This window comes from Dermacentor variabilis, chromosome 4, assembly GCF_050947875.1.
Source record: "Dermacentor variabilis isolate Ectoservices chromosome 4, ASM5094787v1, whole genome shotgun sequence".
Classification (NCBI taxonomy): Eukaryota; Metazoa; Arthropoda; class Arachnida; order Ixodida; family Ixodidae; genus Dermacentor; species Dermacentor variabilis.
The window spans coordinates 175,540,285-175,556,670 of record NC_134571.1 but is presented as its reverse complement, the minus strand read 5'-3'; the positions used below and the strand labels follow the sequence as shown (position 1 = coordinate 175,556,670).

The 16,386-nt window shown below is 43.5% G+C and overlaps 1 protein-coding gene and 1 long non-coding RNA gene across 4 annotated transcripts in view; one reads left to right on the top strand and one right to left on the bottom strand.

The window, feature by feature from the left end:
- Positions 1 to 12,218, bottom strand: part of Gnptab (N-acetylglucosamine-1-phosphate transferase subunits alpha and beta) — a 122,111-nt gene extending 109,893 nt beyond the window's left edge. For all 3 annotated transcript variants that reach the window (XM_075690633.1, XM_075690634.1, XM_075690635.1), the window contains exons 1-4: positions 11,937 to 12,218; positions 11,652 to 11,737; positions 11,400 to 11,519; positions 3,491 to 3,672 (exon numbers count right to left, since the gene is read on the bottom strand). In XM_075690633.1, coding sequence (XP_075546748.1) covers positions 3,491 to 3,672; positions 11,400 to 11,519; positions 11,652 to 11,737; positions 11,937 to 12,065 — 517 coding nt within the window. In that variant the 5' untranslated portion in view covers positions 12,066 to 12,218. The remainder of the gene's footprint in view (positions 1 to 3,490; positions 3,673 to 11,399; positions 11,520 to 11,651; positions 11,738 to 11,936) is intronic.
- A 1,030-nt stretch (positions 12,219 to 13,248) lies between these two features.
- On the top strand, positions 13,249 to 14,365 carry LOC142579950 (uncharacterized). The gene is made up of 2 exons (XR_012827513.1): positions 13,249 to 13,751; positions 14,279 to 14,365. It is a non-coding gene; the product is annotated as an uncharacterized LOC142579950 (long non-coding RNA).
- Positions 14,366 to 16,386: the final 2,021 nt, after the last annotated feature.

The following is a 16,386-nucleotide window of genomic DNA, read 5'->3' as shown; positions in this document are numbered from 1 at the left end:
CCTGAAGATACGTCTTCACACACTTCCGCTAGCACTACAGGGGCTATTCGGTAGGTAAAAAAAAAATATGACATTCAGGGGTTTCAGGTGTGAAAACCATGATCTGATTATGAGGCATGCCGTAGCAGGGAGGCTTCGGATTTGTTTTGGCCACCTGGGATTCTTCAATGTGCACCCAATGCATGGTACGTGGGCGTCCTTGCATTCCACACCCAACGGAATGTGGCCGCTGTGGCTGGGATTGAACCCGCACTCTCGAGCCTCGCAGCGCAATGCCATAGCCAGTCTGCTACTATGGCTGGTTGCTCAATAGGTGAGAGGGCACTATTCTTCACTTTGCAGTACTATACAAATACGGTCGATCCACGATATATTACCTCGAACGGATTTGCGAAGCGGTTTGATGTACATATCGATAATTTGAAATATTGAATATGTCTATCTGAAGCTTATCTCAAACCTCTGCACATCTCGCACAGTTTGCACAGATAGCAAAAAGAAGGAATTTACCGATTTCCTTCTCCGTGGCTGTGCCAAAAGCACAAAAGTAAAATTATTTGCTTTACGCTAACGTTGGGAGTAGCTTGTGCTATGGAATGATCTTTGAAATGCTGATCGCAACGCTAACCCTTAATTAAATCCCACACTGAGACCACGGTGTGCTCCTTGCAAGTCTATGTCCTCCACATTTTTATTCAGGACAACACAGAACTGTAGACAGTACGGAAGTAAAACAGCATGCATAGATGTGTCACATGCCACCCTTAGCGCTCTTGAACTGTGAACTGCACGTGAATGTGCCCAGTCACATGCCTGTTACAATATGCCACTTACGTGGCCGATCACCACGCATCGGCAACAAGTTTGCCAGCCAGACTGTTGTGTCAGTTTTCCGCTTCATAACTGACTCTGTGCTCTCCCTTCCTGTTGGAACCAGTTGTCATCACGTCTCATGACTATCATCAGCCCACCTCTTCCTGTGTGCCGCTCAGGGCTCCAGCGCCCCGTGGCCCATTCATTCTCCGCCCTTCCCCTGCGGCTACCGCATTGGTGACTGCCGACACTAGACAGATGCTATGAGATTAGAAAGGGGCTGTCTCAGCTTGCAGAACACTCACATCTATTCCCACTCACATGTAATACTGTATTTACTCGCATAATGATCGCACTCGCGTAATGATCGCACCTCTGAATTTTGACATCAAAATTAGATTTTTTTATTTCCCATGTAATGATTACACCCAGAAATTGCCGCAGCAATATGTCGTGTGCCAAGTCTAGCTAATAATGATTGCGCTTACCATTTGTGGAATGTTACGCGAACTACTCTTCAAGACAAACCAAGCGGTCTGCACGCACCAAACATTCTTAAGTAGATGCCTCATTTCATTACTTTCATCACTTTCCGCACTTCCAAGACTAAAAAAAAAGCTGCAACCAAACGTGCCTTTATTATGTGTGGGCTTTATAATAGTTATGGTCAACAACAACAAAAAAGGCGCCTTTCGATTCTTCTCATCTGCACTCGTGGGCACGCAAAAAATCACGAGCGGCAACGATAGTAGCCACGTTTACACTGATACGTTAAAAGTGTACTCTATTCATACACCGACGCATGTAACCCAGCTAAGCTATTACCCTCGCTTAGTGGAAATGTGCCGTATTAGGATAGTAGTGAAGACAGATGCCGCAGTTTCCGCTGCATGCCGGCCATGTGTTTCTATGTCACTGGCAGCTAAGCGCGCCCATCTGTTTCTGTCCCCTCAGAGTGGACATGGCTACGTTATTGCGAAAGCTTGCCAATATTAACGATATTATCCATTACTGACATGGAAGAAACAGCTTCAATGCACGTAATGTACTCACGAGAAGAAAAAAAAATCGTGTTCGGCTTGCTCCACCGGCCGGCATTTTTGTTTTGGTGTTCCGCAGCAAATGCGGGATGAAAAAAAAATTTTTTTCTTTTTGCGGGAAATTTAACTCGTGTAATGACCACACCCCTGATTTTGCGTCAATTTTTCTGACAAAGAAGTGCGATCATTATGCGAGTAAATATGGTACTGCAAGCACGAAAGCAGCAAGCTCAGTGTGGACTGCGGTCCCACGAATCGCACAGCAATGAGTCTTGCAAACCGCTGCTGCAATGGTCTTTCTGCGAAGTGCGGATGCAGCATGCGGTGCTTTTGTTAAATACGAACTGTAGTGTAAAAGCATGCCCAAGTCGGTGTTGGGGCCAGATTTGTTTTGGCCACTTGTGGAAACACAAACTACAATTCGCGGGAAGCCGTGGTCTATAGGAACATGAGCCCCGTGGCACAGACATCTCCAGTTTGGCATCCAGTGCCCAGAGCCACTCAGTGGAAAGATTTAGTATAATCAACGTTTCCAGTAGGATGTGTATTGGACTGGAGAGCCTTTCATGTTCTTGAAGTACAGTGATTATCTGCCCTTGCCGATAACGAATGGGCACACATTGCATGAGCCATCCACATGTGCAGCGAGCAAAGCTGAGACATGGACCCTGCAGATTCAATGTCTTGTTTGACGGCATCAGCCAAAACACTGTCCTCTCGAATTTGTCGGCAATAAATATTTCCAATGACACGAGAAGTGATCGCGTACCTTTTAGGAGAAGCACACTTGCAGCATTATGGTGCAGCGGAGTATTTGATACACAAAATGTGGCAATGAATGAGAGTTCAATACATGCGTGGCACAGTGCTATATTTTCACATGCAATTTCTAAGGGGGTCTAACAACTGTCCAACACAGTCAATAATTCAATATATCCGAGTTTAGTACATATGGGATCGAATGTACATGGCAGCACTTTTTGAAGTAATCCATACCGTGACCTTTTCCGAAGTGACGTTGTTTTCTCACAGCACTTGCTTGAGGTGCATGTGCTGTCAGTGGGACATCCATAAACTTCAATGGCAAAGAGCTGCCATCCCCATGTGCTGTTTCATGGTAGCTTATGCAATCCAGTTTTTCTCCCTATGTTTTTTTTTTTTCCATATTCTAACTTTTATGTTTTTGGTCATTTTGAGGTGTACATGTGTGCGTCTTTCATGTACGAGCTGATTTAGTGAATAATTTTTTATATGTTCTTCTGGCATTTTTTTCGTAGCAGAGCTCCGGTTGATAGCTTTATTGTCTTCTCTTGTTTCTTTTTTTGATAGCACACCTTACAATGAGGTCATTTCATCCAATCACATACTGATAAACCTAATTTCATTCAGTCACATACTGATAAACCTAACTTTCAGCCTTGTCACTATGCAAGCAAGTCCAACAAAGTCATGCTTAAGTTAAACGTGCGTAACTCACAAGCAATCCAAGCCGCAAGAATGGACAAATTTTAAATCAAGGCGTTACAGTAGAAACAAGGAAGGCGTGACAATTTTTGTGCCTGCATTAGATGTGGCAAATTCGCGAGTGAATTAATGAATTAAAGCTGCGAAGAGCAATCGAGTTCCAAATGTTTTACCTGCATCCACAGAGGAGTAGAGAAGGGCGACAAGTGAATGTGGCTCTTTGAGGTGGTGCGACAGCCGAAAGACCCGCTCCACCTCGCCATCTTGCACGGTGGGCAGCGAAGAGGCATTTGAGTCAAGCTTCAGAATAAGGATTGGAGACATGACGCACATCTTGAACGGGCACACTGCTGGGCTGCGGAGTGAACAGCATGGGCACCAATCATCAAAGCCAATTAAAAAAATCTAATTATGCAGTTTAACGTCGTGAAACCACACACAAACTATGAAAGAAGCCACAGTGGGGGCCCGCAGATTAAATTCGACCTCCCTGGGTTCTTTAACACGCTTCTAAATCTAAGTAAACAAGCCTTTTTGCATTCTGCCCTTATCGGAATGTGGATGCGGTGGCCGGGAATCGAATCCACAACCTTGTGTTCAGCAGCAGAACGGCACAGCCAATGAGTTAATGCAGCAGATGATGATGATGATTTCTGGATATCAGTGGCACAGATATGGCCAAAGAGCGCCAAGAAAAAAGGTAATGAATGGATTGTCAATAGCAGAATGGGACAAATTTTAGAGTTCTGAATGGCGGATGTTACTTGGCTGCAGAGAGGCCTAAAAATTTATAGCCGTGACGTACATAAAATGTATAGGTATTAAAATAATGTCAATGACTAGCGATGTATGCTATGACCATAAAGGTTCTATTACAAAGGAATGATGTAGTAAGCGTGTAACAGTAGCACTTGTACCTCACCAGTGGGCTCTTGAACGCAAGGCATGGGAGGCACAGGCTTCAGAAAAATGCTACTACAGCAGCAGGCTCTAGTGAGAGGATGTGCCACGAATCCCGTGGGCTGATAACATGCAATGTAGCAACATCTCTCAAAGACGTTAAACCTAACTTACTGTCAAAAAGTGGCTAACATTGCTAGGTGGAGGGGAATGCATTGTCTGTATGCTGGGGCAAAGTATTCTTTTCTTTGAGCTTCTACTTTCCGACACTCTCGCACGACGTGAAAGACCGTTAGCTTTGCGCCACATTTTTTGCAGACAGAAGGTTTCCCACCGGTTTCCCACTGTAGGATCAAGTGCTGTATGTGTGCCCCATCGTAAGATGGCAGAAAAGAACCTCAGTTTGTCATATTTTCATTACTGGTGCCCAATTTCCTACATTTGGCTTAACAATCTTGAGTTTATTAAGCGTGTCAGTGTCCAACATACCTTGCCAGTCACCCCTCAGTTTCCTGCATTGGAAGGGCTTTAAATCTATGGAAGGAACAGCCATGGAAGAATTACTTGGTTTTGTGGTTACTGATGCGGCTATATTGTCGGCAAGCATATTACCCTCAATGCCTCTGTGGCCAGGTAGCAAGTATATTATGATATGTTTATATCTTTTGTACAGACATTCAGGCTTTGACGATACTTAATGAATCTGTAAATATTATTCCCTTTCGTAGTTTTATTTCCTTGATCTGTCTTACAGCCAACAACAGTGCATAGGCCTCTGCTGTAAGGATGCTTATTTCCAGGTGCAGACCGCCAGATTCCGGGAAGGATGGGTTGACTGCAGCATAAAGAAACGCCAGCATGCGACTTTAAAGCATCAATGTAGAATTCCGGGGACAATTACGTTGACTGACGCTCTGGGAAGTGCCTTTATATGTGTATTTCTGGAGCATTTGAGGTAACTTCTACAAAAGATGTGTCGCAATCAATCAGCTGCCACAGCCACGGTGGTAACGGCTAGGCCGGAGCCATTAGAGGGTTTTCAAGAAGTGGGACAGCCATTGCTTTGCCAAGGTTCTTCACACGCAGCGGGAAAGGTTCTCTCACCATAGGACAATTGCGAAAAAGTGTGGCACATGTCGTACATTTACAGTTTAGTTAGAAGGATGTGCAGGGTTAGAGTGTGCTTTCAGGAAATACATGAAACTGGAGAACTATCCTTGCAGATGGAGTGACCGCTCATTGGATTCTACATAGACTTTGTACCGGGCTAGTTCTGAAAGCTCCTGTTGCCAGGCAGATACCTAAATGATGAACAGGATCAAGCATTTTTAGGGCACTTGGTGTAGAAGACTGATACTACATCCCAGACCAGTAGTCTAAACACAATGGTATGAAACTTTTGTGAAGATTCATTAGGCATTTTCTGCCACTGCCCCAATTTGGGTGCAAGAGAATTCTCAGTATGTTCATTGTTTTCAGGCACTTGGCCTTGAGGTGTTTTTTGTGGGGGATGAAACTTAGTTTCGAATCGAGTATGGCACCTAGGAATTTATCAGGCTACGCTAATTGGGGTATTTTTGTGTCTGCCCTGAACTAGGACACATGACCAATAGTAGGAGTAGTGATTTTTTGCTTTTTATTAAGTAAGAATAGAAAAATAAAGGAAGGGAATTTATGCTGACCACCTAACTGTCTAGCGTTGCAAGTTAACAGGAATAGGAGAAGAGATAGAGAGGGGAACCTTAGTGCCAGAAAGGTGGAGAGGTCAGCCTGAGTGATGTGTCTCTTTCCTGCTACTCCACAGTGGGAAGGGGGTTTGGAGGAAAAACGGACGTAAGATGTAAAGAGGAAGGAGGGTGACATGATGAAGATCATGATGAGAGCTCCACAATATACTCTTTCTGTGAAAAGCGTACGCGCACGCCTCACAATACATGTATCTCCGCAGGCAGAGATTGAGGCTGCTGGAGCGTAGGCAGGAGACCGTCTATAGTGCGCACAGTTTTCGCAGCTGTCCGTGCCACTGGCGTATTGAAAGCCAAAGAGTAGCAGCTGTAGAGCATAGAATACTTGCCCGCAGCACGGCCTTGATGACAGGGTCCGAAAGGGATGCTTCGGCGCACTGCCATTGTTCGTGCCAACATTCCAAGACAAGTATGACACATGAATATAGGGAGAATAGGATAAAAGAACAGGGAGCAAAGATAGCAAAGAAGATATAAAAGAGAGAGATATACATGTTAGTCAACACTTGTCAGCATTGCATTTTTTATCGCTAAGATGACAAGTGTTAACTGGAGCAGCCATGCATTTTGCCTCAGGTTTACAGGAAGCATGATAAAATGCAAGAACATGCAGGACATGCATGAAGAAAGAAAAATAAAAAGCTTGCAAATACCAACAATAAAGTTACAAGTATATACATGTATGGCCTAAAACTAAGGAAATATAAAAAGGAAAAAGAAAAATGAGGAAGATACTGTGACCAAGTTGTAATACGTGACGATGTTTTCCTTCTCTCATGATTACTATGCGAGCATGAAAATAAATTGTTCAAGAAAGTCTCATTCACACATTGCAGTAGCGTCTTGAAAATTTCACGTTTTAGAAATGTATATGCAGAAGACTGTGCGCTATTAAAACTGAAACTAAAAGCACATAGTGTCAACTAGGTAAGGCCGCATGATGCTGGTAGTACAGCCTGTATTTGCACCTTATGTAGCGTTGACAGAGATGTAGAAAGCATTAAACAACATGTACCAAAACTAAAATGGAGTTGGTGAGGTAAACAGCTGAGACAACTTTGAATGATACCTGCAGTGGAAGCACTTTGCAAACATTCCTCCATTAGTTGTTTGCATTACACATTGGCAACTTGCGCTTGCAAAAAAATCCACAACACATGAAGGAACACAAAGTACATCATATGCATACCTTACACTAACAATGCAAAAAATGTGACTTGGCATTCACTATTTCAAAAAAAGAAAGCTCACTTTAGGAAAGGTAGCCTCATCCCATAAAACAAGTTGCATTACAATTTAACTGCAAACAGCGGTTAGAACCTAGGCAGCAATTTCATTGTATTAGTCTAATCACTCGTTATGCTTTGTTTCAAGCACAGCATGACTTAAGACAAGAAAAATGTCCAAGCATGTACCTTGGATTGAACCAACAATAACTATGGTTTAAGTCAAGCAATCTAAAAATCATGCCATGGCCACTTTGCACAAACAAACTTGCACTGTTAAATGCTTCAACACTTGTTGCCTGGTCTAGTCGGTTCATACAGTGTAATGGGACGAGAAACAATGGGGAGACCAGGACAGGAGAGCGTTCAGCTGATGCTCTTTCCAATCCTTATTTCACATCTGTATTGACTCCTAATCACTACAGGATGTCTACTTTAGAATGTCGTAATTATCACAGTAACATCAAAGTCATTTCATTTATGATTGTGTGAAGCAAAAAGTATGTATAAGATACAACAATGAATCCTGCTTGACCAGACAAAAATTACATCAACAGTAATGTACATTTCAAACATTACTCGGTAAATGAAGGAAAAACTAGCAAAATCATTCAAAAAGAGTTTTGAGAACACTTTTGTGGTCTCTGGGACTACTTTGGGTGACACTGGATTTCTTTTAAAGCTTTGCAGGAGTACTGGAAGGTTCTCCTCAACATCATCTACCAAATGTATCAAGAAGTTGGGGGTTCATTAGCACTTTTTACAGTAAATGAGTCAAAGAAATCAAAGCACTAATTCGGTCTGAGTCCTATTTACTCCTAAGTGTCAGGAAACTTAAGTTGGCTCTATGACATTAAAGCTCAGCTAAAGTGTTACAAAATGAATTAGCCAAGTTACTGCAGCAAATCTCCTGCCTTCATTGACCTTCACACTAAAACTTTATAACAAGAAAAGTGAGAAACACTGGTTTTTTCATTATTGACTAATGCTTTCTGAACGCACAAATGCATATATTCTAGGTAATGGAAATATTGTGTCTCAGCAGAAGAAAAAAACACATGTATAGAAATATGCATGATGGTTGCATTTCACAGGGTGAACATCATCGTCATCATCAGTCTATTTTATGTCCACTGTAGGATGAAGGCCTCTCCCTGCGACCTCCAAATATCCCTGTCCTGCGCCAACCGATTCCAACTAACGCTTGCGAATTTCATAATTTCATCACCCCACCTAGTCTTCTGCCATCCTCGACTGCACTCCCTTCTCTTCGTACTCATTCTGTAAGCCTAATGGTCCACCGGTTACCTAACCTGCACACTACATGACCTGCCCAGCTCTGTTTCTTTGTCTCAATGTCAATTAGAATATCGGCTATCCCTGTTTGCTCTATGATCCACACCGTTCTCTTCCTGTCTCTTAACATTACACCTAACGTTTTTCGTTGCATTGCTCTTTGTGCGGTCCTTAACTTGTTCTCAAGCTTCTTTGTCAGTCTCCAAGTCTCTGCCCCATATGTCAACACTGGTAAAATGCACTGATTGTACACCTTCTTTTTCAATGATAATCGTAAGCTTCTAGTCAGGAGCTGGCAATGTCTGCCATATGCGATTCAACCCATTTTTATTTTTCCGTGAATTTCCTTCTCATGATCAGGGTTTCCTGCGATTATTTGACCTAGATAAACATACTCCTTCACAGACTCTAGAGGCCGACTGACGATCCTGAACTCTTGTTCCTTTGCCCGGCTCTTTATCATTATCTTTGTCTTCTGCATATTAATCTTCCAACCCCACTCTTACACTCTCTCTTAAGGTCCTAAATAATTTTTTGTAACTCGTCTGCATTGTTGCTGAATAGAACAATGCCATGGGCAAACCAAAGGTTGCTGAGATATTTGCCATCTATCTTTGCTCCTAAGCCTTCCCAGTTTAATAGCTTGAATACTTCTTCCAAGCATGCAGTGAATAGCATTGGAGAGATTGTGTCTCCCTGTCTGACCCCCTTTTTTAAACATATCTTCCTGCTTTTCTAGCATAGAATTAAGGTAGCTGTAGAACCTCTGCAGAAATTTTTCAAGGTATTTACATAAGCGTTCTGTACTCCTTGATTACGTAATGCCGCTCTGGCTGCTGGTACCTTTACTGAATCAAATGCCTTTGCGTAATCTATGAAAGCCATATAGAGAGGCTTATTATACTCAGAAGATTTTTTTGATAACCTGATTAATGACATGGATGTGATCCACTGTAGAGTATCCCTTCCTGAAGCCAGCTTGTTCCCCTGGTTGACTTAAGTGCAGTGTTGACCTTATTCTATAGTACTGGAAGTAAGCTAATGGGCCTATAATTTTTCAACTCTTTAACATCTCCCTTTTTGCGGATTAGTATAATGTTTCCATTCTCCCAGTTCTCCGGGACCCTTGAAGTCCATAGACAGTTCGTATAACGGGCCGCCAGTTTTTCAAACTGCAAGCAATATCTGACGGCAACTTTGCATAATCTTTTAAGAAAAGCTCAAAGAGTTTATCGTGAGACTACTCTTATCGCAACAAAATGAAAGCGAGCAGTCACCTGTGGAAACGCTGTCGCATCTATTCGCATTGACTGTCACACCAAGGCTCCACCACTCAACTCTTAGCATCACCATCACTCAACTCTTAGCATCACCATCATTCACCTAATATAAGGTAGCAAGTCGTCCTGCCCACCCAATCACTCTTCTCACTTTTGTCAACAGCTAAAACCTCATCTTATGCAGGTGAATCAACAACAGAAAACAAAGTCAGCTTACATAATGTACTTGGCAACATTCCACTGAATGTGGCTCCCTTTTTTAAAACTACATTTTGGCACACTGGCTTAACGTTGATTAATTCTACTTAGCACGTGTACACCGTTGGACCTCTTGTAGCTGAAGATGGAACCAGAGAAACAAGGGGAAAGATGAAGGAGCATTTAACTTTCACTCACACTGTTTGCCTATTTGTGGCGATTAGTTGCAGTTAAAGAACAACTTTTGCGGGCTATCCTCATCACTGCCAACTTTTTCCAAAAATGTCATAGACGAGATAGTCTTGCTTTCTATGCTTCAATGAAATATAAATGCCATTTCTCCTCTGTCCTAAGACACTACTAAAACACTACTACACTTGAGCGCATTATTAGTCATTGAGAAACGTCAATGTGTTGTTATGGCTGCAGCCGGTGACAAGATGCTCCCCACATTCTAGAAACACAGGTGCAGTTTATCGCACATTGCTCCAAGTTAGGTTTGAGGCTGTGTTACTCTGCTCCTGTGTTCCCTTTTACATTTCAGTATAGTACAGCACACCAGCGAGTTGTTACAGTTTCGAAGTGCTGCATGTAATGCAAATTGTCAACCTTAGGGTAAGGCATGAATACAGTGGATGCACAATAACTGCGCCAGGGCACATGTGTATTCAAATTACAGGAATTGAATTACCGGAAAAAGTGACCCTATTAAAGTGTGACCGAGTAAGACAGGTGTTATCAATTTTAAATAGCAATGCCATGTGATTATCATGTTTTTGTAAGCAAAGTATTGGACAGTGCACATGGGTCAAGCAACGTATACAGATGTTGTTGACAGTGCTTGCAAAATACGTATGCATTCGGTGTTCCTTACAGAAATAGCGAGTCTGTTTTCACTATGAACAGTGAAACTCAACAACGTTCTAGCACCTCAGAGCTGTGTTTACCAATACAGAAAAATTTCAAATGAAACTTCAGAAAGAAATACCACGCCAGATACAATATTAAACAAATAGATATCACCGCATAACGGGTAAGCACACAACAGTAATAAATACAAAACCGCAGCTTCCACTCAACAGATCAGGGGGCAACTATTGCGAAGTAACCCGCCGCGGTGGCTTAGCAGCTACCGTGTTGAGTTGCTAAGCACGAAATCGCGGGATCAAATCAAAGCTGCGGCGGCCGCATTTCAATGAGGGTGAAATGCAAGAACGCTCGTGCCCCGTGCAGTGGGGTACACGTTAAAGATCCCCTGGAGGTCAAAATTAATTCGGAGTCCCCCACTACGGCGTGCCTCATAATCAAATCGCGGTTTGGCACGCAAAACCCCCGAATTCAACTATCGCGAAGTTATGGTAGCATGAACTTTTACCGCTATAATTTACTACACTTAGGTTTGGATGCACGTCCTTGAGTACTCCAGCGCATGCTTACCTCGACTTATTGGCCTCTAGCATGAGTTGTTTCCTGATGAGGGACAGATTCCTCACTAGCTCTGGGTCCGTGCCGTTCACCCAGGTGTAGACAGCGTCGATCGGCATGTCTTGACACAGCCTGCGATGTCGGACGTTTGAAAGAAAAAATTACACAAACTACCCACTGCATGCCAATGTGCAAACAGAGGCTGCTGACCCGCTCGAACGTCAAGACGTTCACAAAATGGAACCAAAATGACGCGACCCTAACCTGTCTTGGTAGTTCTCGCCGGCGATGTTGTCTCTGAATCTGTCGAAGACGGCAGCATACTTGGTCTTACTCCAATCAAACGCAACCTGTGGCAGAGAAAAACGTTGCGAAAATTTGATCTCCACGAGGCAGTTCCCTGGCATCACACCCAATCCGTTCGTTTATGCGTGACATCCGTAAACCGATACGTGCTACGGAGTCTCAGTGAGAGACGGCGTGCCGAAAACACGCCGGTTCGCAGGGCCCACGATCGCATGATTAGGAGGAAATTGGTTGGTAACTTACCTCGCAAAAATGTAAGGCTGAAACAGCAAAAACGGCGAAGGCGAGAAGCGAAACCACACAAAGACGCTTCTCCGACAAGACGTTGTAGGTTTGCCGTTGCAGCAGCTTGCAAAACACGTTTCGGCGCATGGTTCTCGCCCGAATATGATCCTTTCCGGCTCTGCTCTTGTGCCTCAACGGGGCTTATCATTTTCTCGTGATAGCCGCTGGTTATCGGGTCGGATAGCTCGGCGGCGCAACGGCGTGGCGAAGAGCACATGCGATCCGCGCCGATCCAAACAAACCACGCGACGAGCGATGAATGCCGTCACGTGGACATACAAACTGTTGATGATGATAATGAAATGGCGCGGAAGGCGAAATTCTAATTCTTGCGATTCGCTGTTATTGAGAAACTTAGACGGCATAATGTGAACATTTAAACAATTCGACCATTCAGTATACCTTACCGAAAATAAAACTTTATGCTACGCAGGCGTTCTGTGATAGTATACCTGCATACTGTCGGTTTGATCCATGGTTTGATCCTACAAGCAGTGGCGTAGCTAGGTCGTCTGGCACCCGGGGCCCATATGTCTTCTGTCACCCCCCCTCCCCGGGTGTAGCCGGCGGAAAGAGGGGTGTCTTCAGACGTATATGACACCCCCCCCCCCCCACTCACTGGCACCTTGCACCCGGGGCCCACGGCCCCCCGGCCCCCCCTGTTGCTACGCCACTGCCTACAAGAACACGCTGAATGTGCCGTTTTGAGGCGAGCATAATTTATTCGGGGACGTACACTGACAGCCACAAGGTTGATTTTGGCGGAGCGCTTCTGCCCTTTTGGCTGGCTAAATGCACGAGCGTGCATCGAGGGTCCCTCGATGAATTTGTATGACCCAGTCGAAAAAAACAATTGAAACCATTTGGAAATATCAATGGGTCCAACTGGAAACGGCAATTTCCAATTGGACCAAGTGTTTTCTCCAACAGGACCATTTGGACCAGTTAGAACGGCCAATTGGTTCATATGGAAACCCTCCCTTCCAATTGGGCCAGATGGAGTCTCCAGCAGGACCATTTGGGTAAATCCGAATTGCCACATGGTCCAATTGGAGTTATCAAAACCATTTGGATAAAATTTGAGTGAGAAAATGTTAATGTCTCTTGTGTACAAAATTTGCAGATTTCTCTTTTCCTTTTGAGATTTCTCTTTTGAGATTTGGACGCGAGATTCGAGATTGGATTCGTGAGATTGGAAGACACTATTTGGCATTTGGAGGGCAAGTAAATGGGGAACAACCGTAAAAAAAAGTGGTCGCGATGTATTGATCATGTTAAACCGTAAAAAAAAAAACTTGCACTTTTTTATGTGTTTCTTAAACACACGACTCAAACAACTTTTAGGCATAATGCAATTTGTAATTTAGCAATATTGTTTAAATTTTATATTTCACATCTCTGAAATAATTCTTCCTTGGAATTAAATTTTGTCTCAGCGTCATTTTTCCTTGGTGACCGAACGGGACAGCATAATCGACATCAACATTAGCAACATGTGCTCGTGTGTGCAGCCAAAGGAGGCATTGGTGCAGCAACCATGGCAGCAACAAAAACAGTCGTGCATGCGTGCTGCACTACATTCTGCCCTTTGTCCTGATCGCCTTGCGTGCTTCGTGCGGCACGAAATCGACAAACATTTGGCAATTGTGCCAGTGACAGACATAAAGAACTTCAAGCCTGACGACGACTTTTCGGCGGGTTTTTATATGGTGAAGTGGACAAACGCGGCCGGCACGTGTGCCCACTACCTTGCCAGAATTTTGCAGATCGGTGGTAAGTTTCCGCGTTTCCAAAGCTCTTGTAATTAATTTGCATTACTGCACTACACGAGTGCACGGGTCACGCACACTCGTTTGAGTTAAATGATTGCACAGATATATGTATACGCTTTTGTGTAATGTAGCAAATATGCATGATGCACTGAACTAATTTCGACAAAAATGCTTCAAGTGTATTGCATGAGCGTTTCTTTAAAAGCAAGGTTTCCCCGAGAGCGTCGTGACAGCACTGGTGAAACGTATGAATCACTACGTGGGGGAGAACATTGCTGACATTGACAGAACAGCGAAAAATATATACTGATTAGAACAATTTTCTTGCATTTGCTGAAATGCTGCTTGAACCTTAGCTACATAAACCGCAAATTGTGACTCTCTTCAACCTGGTTGGATTGCTGGATATTAAAATTGAGGTGCCTTTTTATCTAATATCAGCTTGCCTGTCGTGCCAGCTTTTGAGGGCAACAGGTTTTTCAGGATTCCATACACAATGCTGTCTTTCTTTTTTATCCATTTCTGCAGGTTGTGGCGCGACTAGACCAGAAAAGGACCATGAACAGTATCCCGAATTGCATTTTTCTCAGTAATAAAGCTTTAAATCCTACTTTTCACTTGTTGCCTCATTGTCACATGTAGTTATCATCTTAAGGAAGTAGTGGCTCCTTGTGTGATATGATGTGAAGCAAGAAAAGCATGGGGAAGAGTATTAATGAAGAGATTCTCTTTCTGTGCTGTTCGTATTGTATTGCATCATATTAGATCACAATATATATGAACCAACTAGCCGAGCAACACGTAATAATGTGGTTCCTTATTGCTGTGCTAGTTTGCCAGATTCACACAGCGCAGGCAGGCGGTGCACAGTCGAAACCATTTGACCCGTCGAGCGGCTCCATTTGCACCATTTGGTTCCATGCCAATTGGCCCAATTGGTTCTATGCCAACTGCACCATGTGACCCAATTGGCAACAACCAATTGGTTTTATGCCAACTGCACCATTTGAGCCAAATGGTATACAACCAATTGGTTTTATGCCAACTGCACCATTTGAGCCAGATGGTATACAACCAATTGGCCCAATTGTTCCAAGTGGCCCAATTGGGTACTAATACACAAATGGGACCAATTGGAAACAAGTGGAAATTTTCCAATTGGGTCCAATTGTTTTTTTCAACTGGGGAGGCCTGATGTAACGCTGGAATAGATGTATCTGCGAGTAAGTTCCGGGAACGAAAGACACCTGCAGCATAGCGCGGCGCGACTTCATGTTTCTGCATCTACGGACATAAAACGCTTTGCAAACAAGGCCGTATGTCGCAAAGAAGTAACGCCGGGAGGTACTGCCTGGGTTGTAGACAGGCGCCGTGAAGCAGTAGGTCGTGTCCTGAGGCGTGACCGTGTGGTGCGTTTATGTATTGAGAGGCTGAAGCTTGTGTAGCCAGTTAAACCTCACAAATTGCTTCTTATACGTGAATTAACCACGTCGACATCACCTTAAATTTGAGTGGGTGTTCTGAATTCAGCGCAAGAGCAGTATTCTCATAGGTTTTCTTTCCTCCTCCCCCCCCCCCCCCCCCATTTCTTATATGGAAGAGCTGATCTCATTATTTCTGTGGCTCTCACGGAAAAGATGTCCAGAAGAAGGGAAGTACTTAACAAATTTTCAGCAATATTATCAGAAGCGATAGGCTTCGTCGGATAACACTTCAGTCAATTATTGTGTGCGTGTCATTTAGTAAATGGTGTAGCATTGAAAGTTGTAGTGTCACTCCGCCAATAAAGAAACGCTATCTGTTTGCCTCTTGCATAGAGCCATGCGATTTATGTGTGTCAAATTAGCACTCTGCATGTGCGTCTTCTTTTTTTGCGGTCCGCTTGCCTAACGCGCTATGATAAAGTAGCACACCGTAAATATGCACAGTCTGCACAGTAAATATAAGTTGTTCTCTCTCTTTCTATCTGCATAATGCTGTCTTTACCACGAGGGATATTTGGAACATCGGAGAGGGCCTTAAAAATTCAAACGCAGTGCAATTTTTTTTCTTATTTGATAGTGCACTTGGTCAAATGAATTGAAAGCCAGCTTTTCCAAAATTTCTCAATCGTCACCTAAGTTTGCCATTTAATCGGAGCACTTGAATGTATCACTTAATGATCAGAAGGATCTATCATAACGATTGAGTAGGTTTGTACAAAATCGTCAAAATAGTTTCAGGCTCGCTTTAAATTCCCTAAAAATATCTGGTCGATCAGACCGTATCAAGAGTCTACATGAGGAAGTGAACACGAAATTCCGAATGTGGGCCAAATATTCATTGATTCAATATATTTTTCATTACGTATACTAGAGAAGGAGAGAAATAAACGTTTATTTCTGAACTAGCTATGGAGAGAGAGAAAGAGAGATTTTCTCTCTGCGCCCTTAGGTGGGCGGCTTCCTCATTCCAGAAATCCGTGCGCTCTCGCTGCCGCCCTGGCCCGGTCCACCAACTTTCGCTGGTCTGGTTTGGTTTGGTGCCTACGGCTATGGCTCAACCCGCTACGGGGTATCGGCCATGAATCGGGCGGCAGTAAGTAAATGGGGAAGAATGTTTAAATAGAATTTTATAATTTAAAAATTATATTAAAT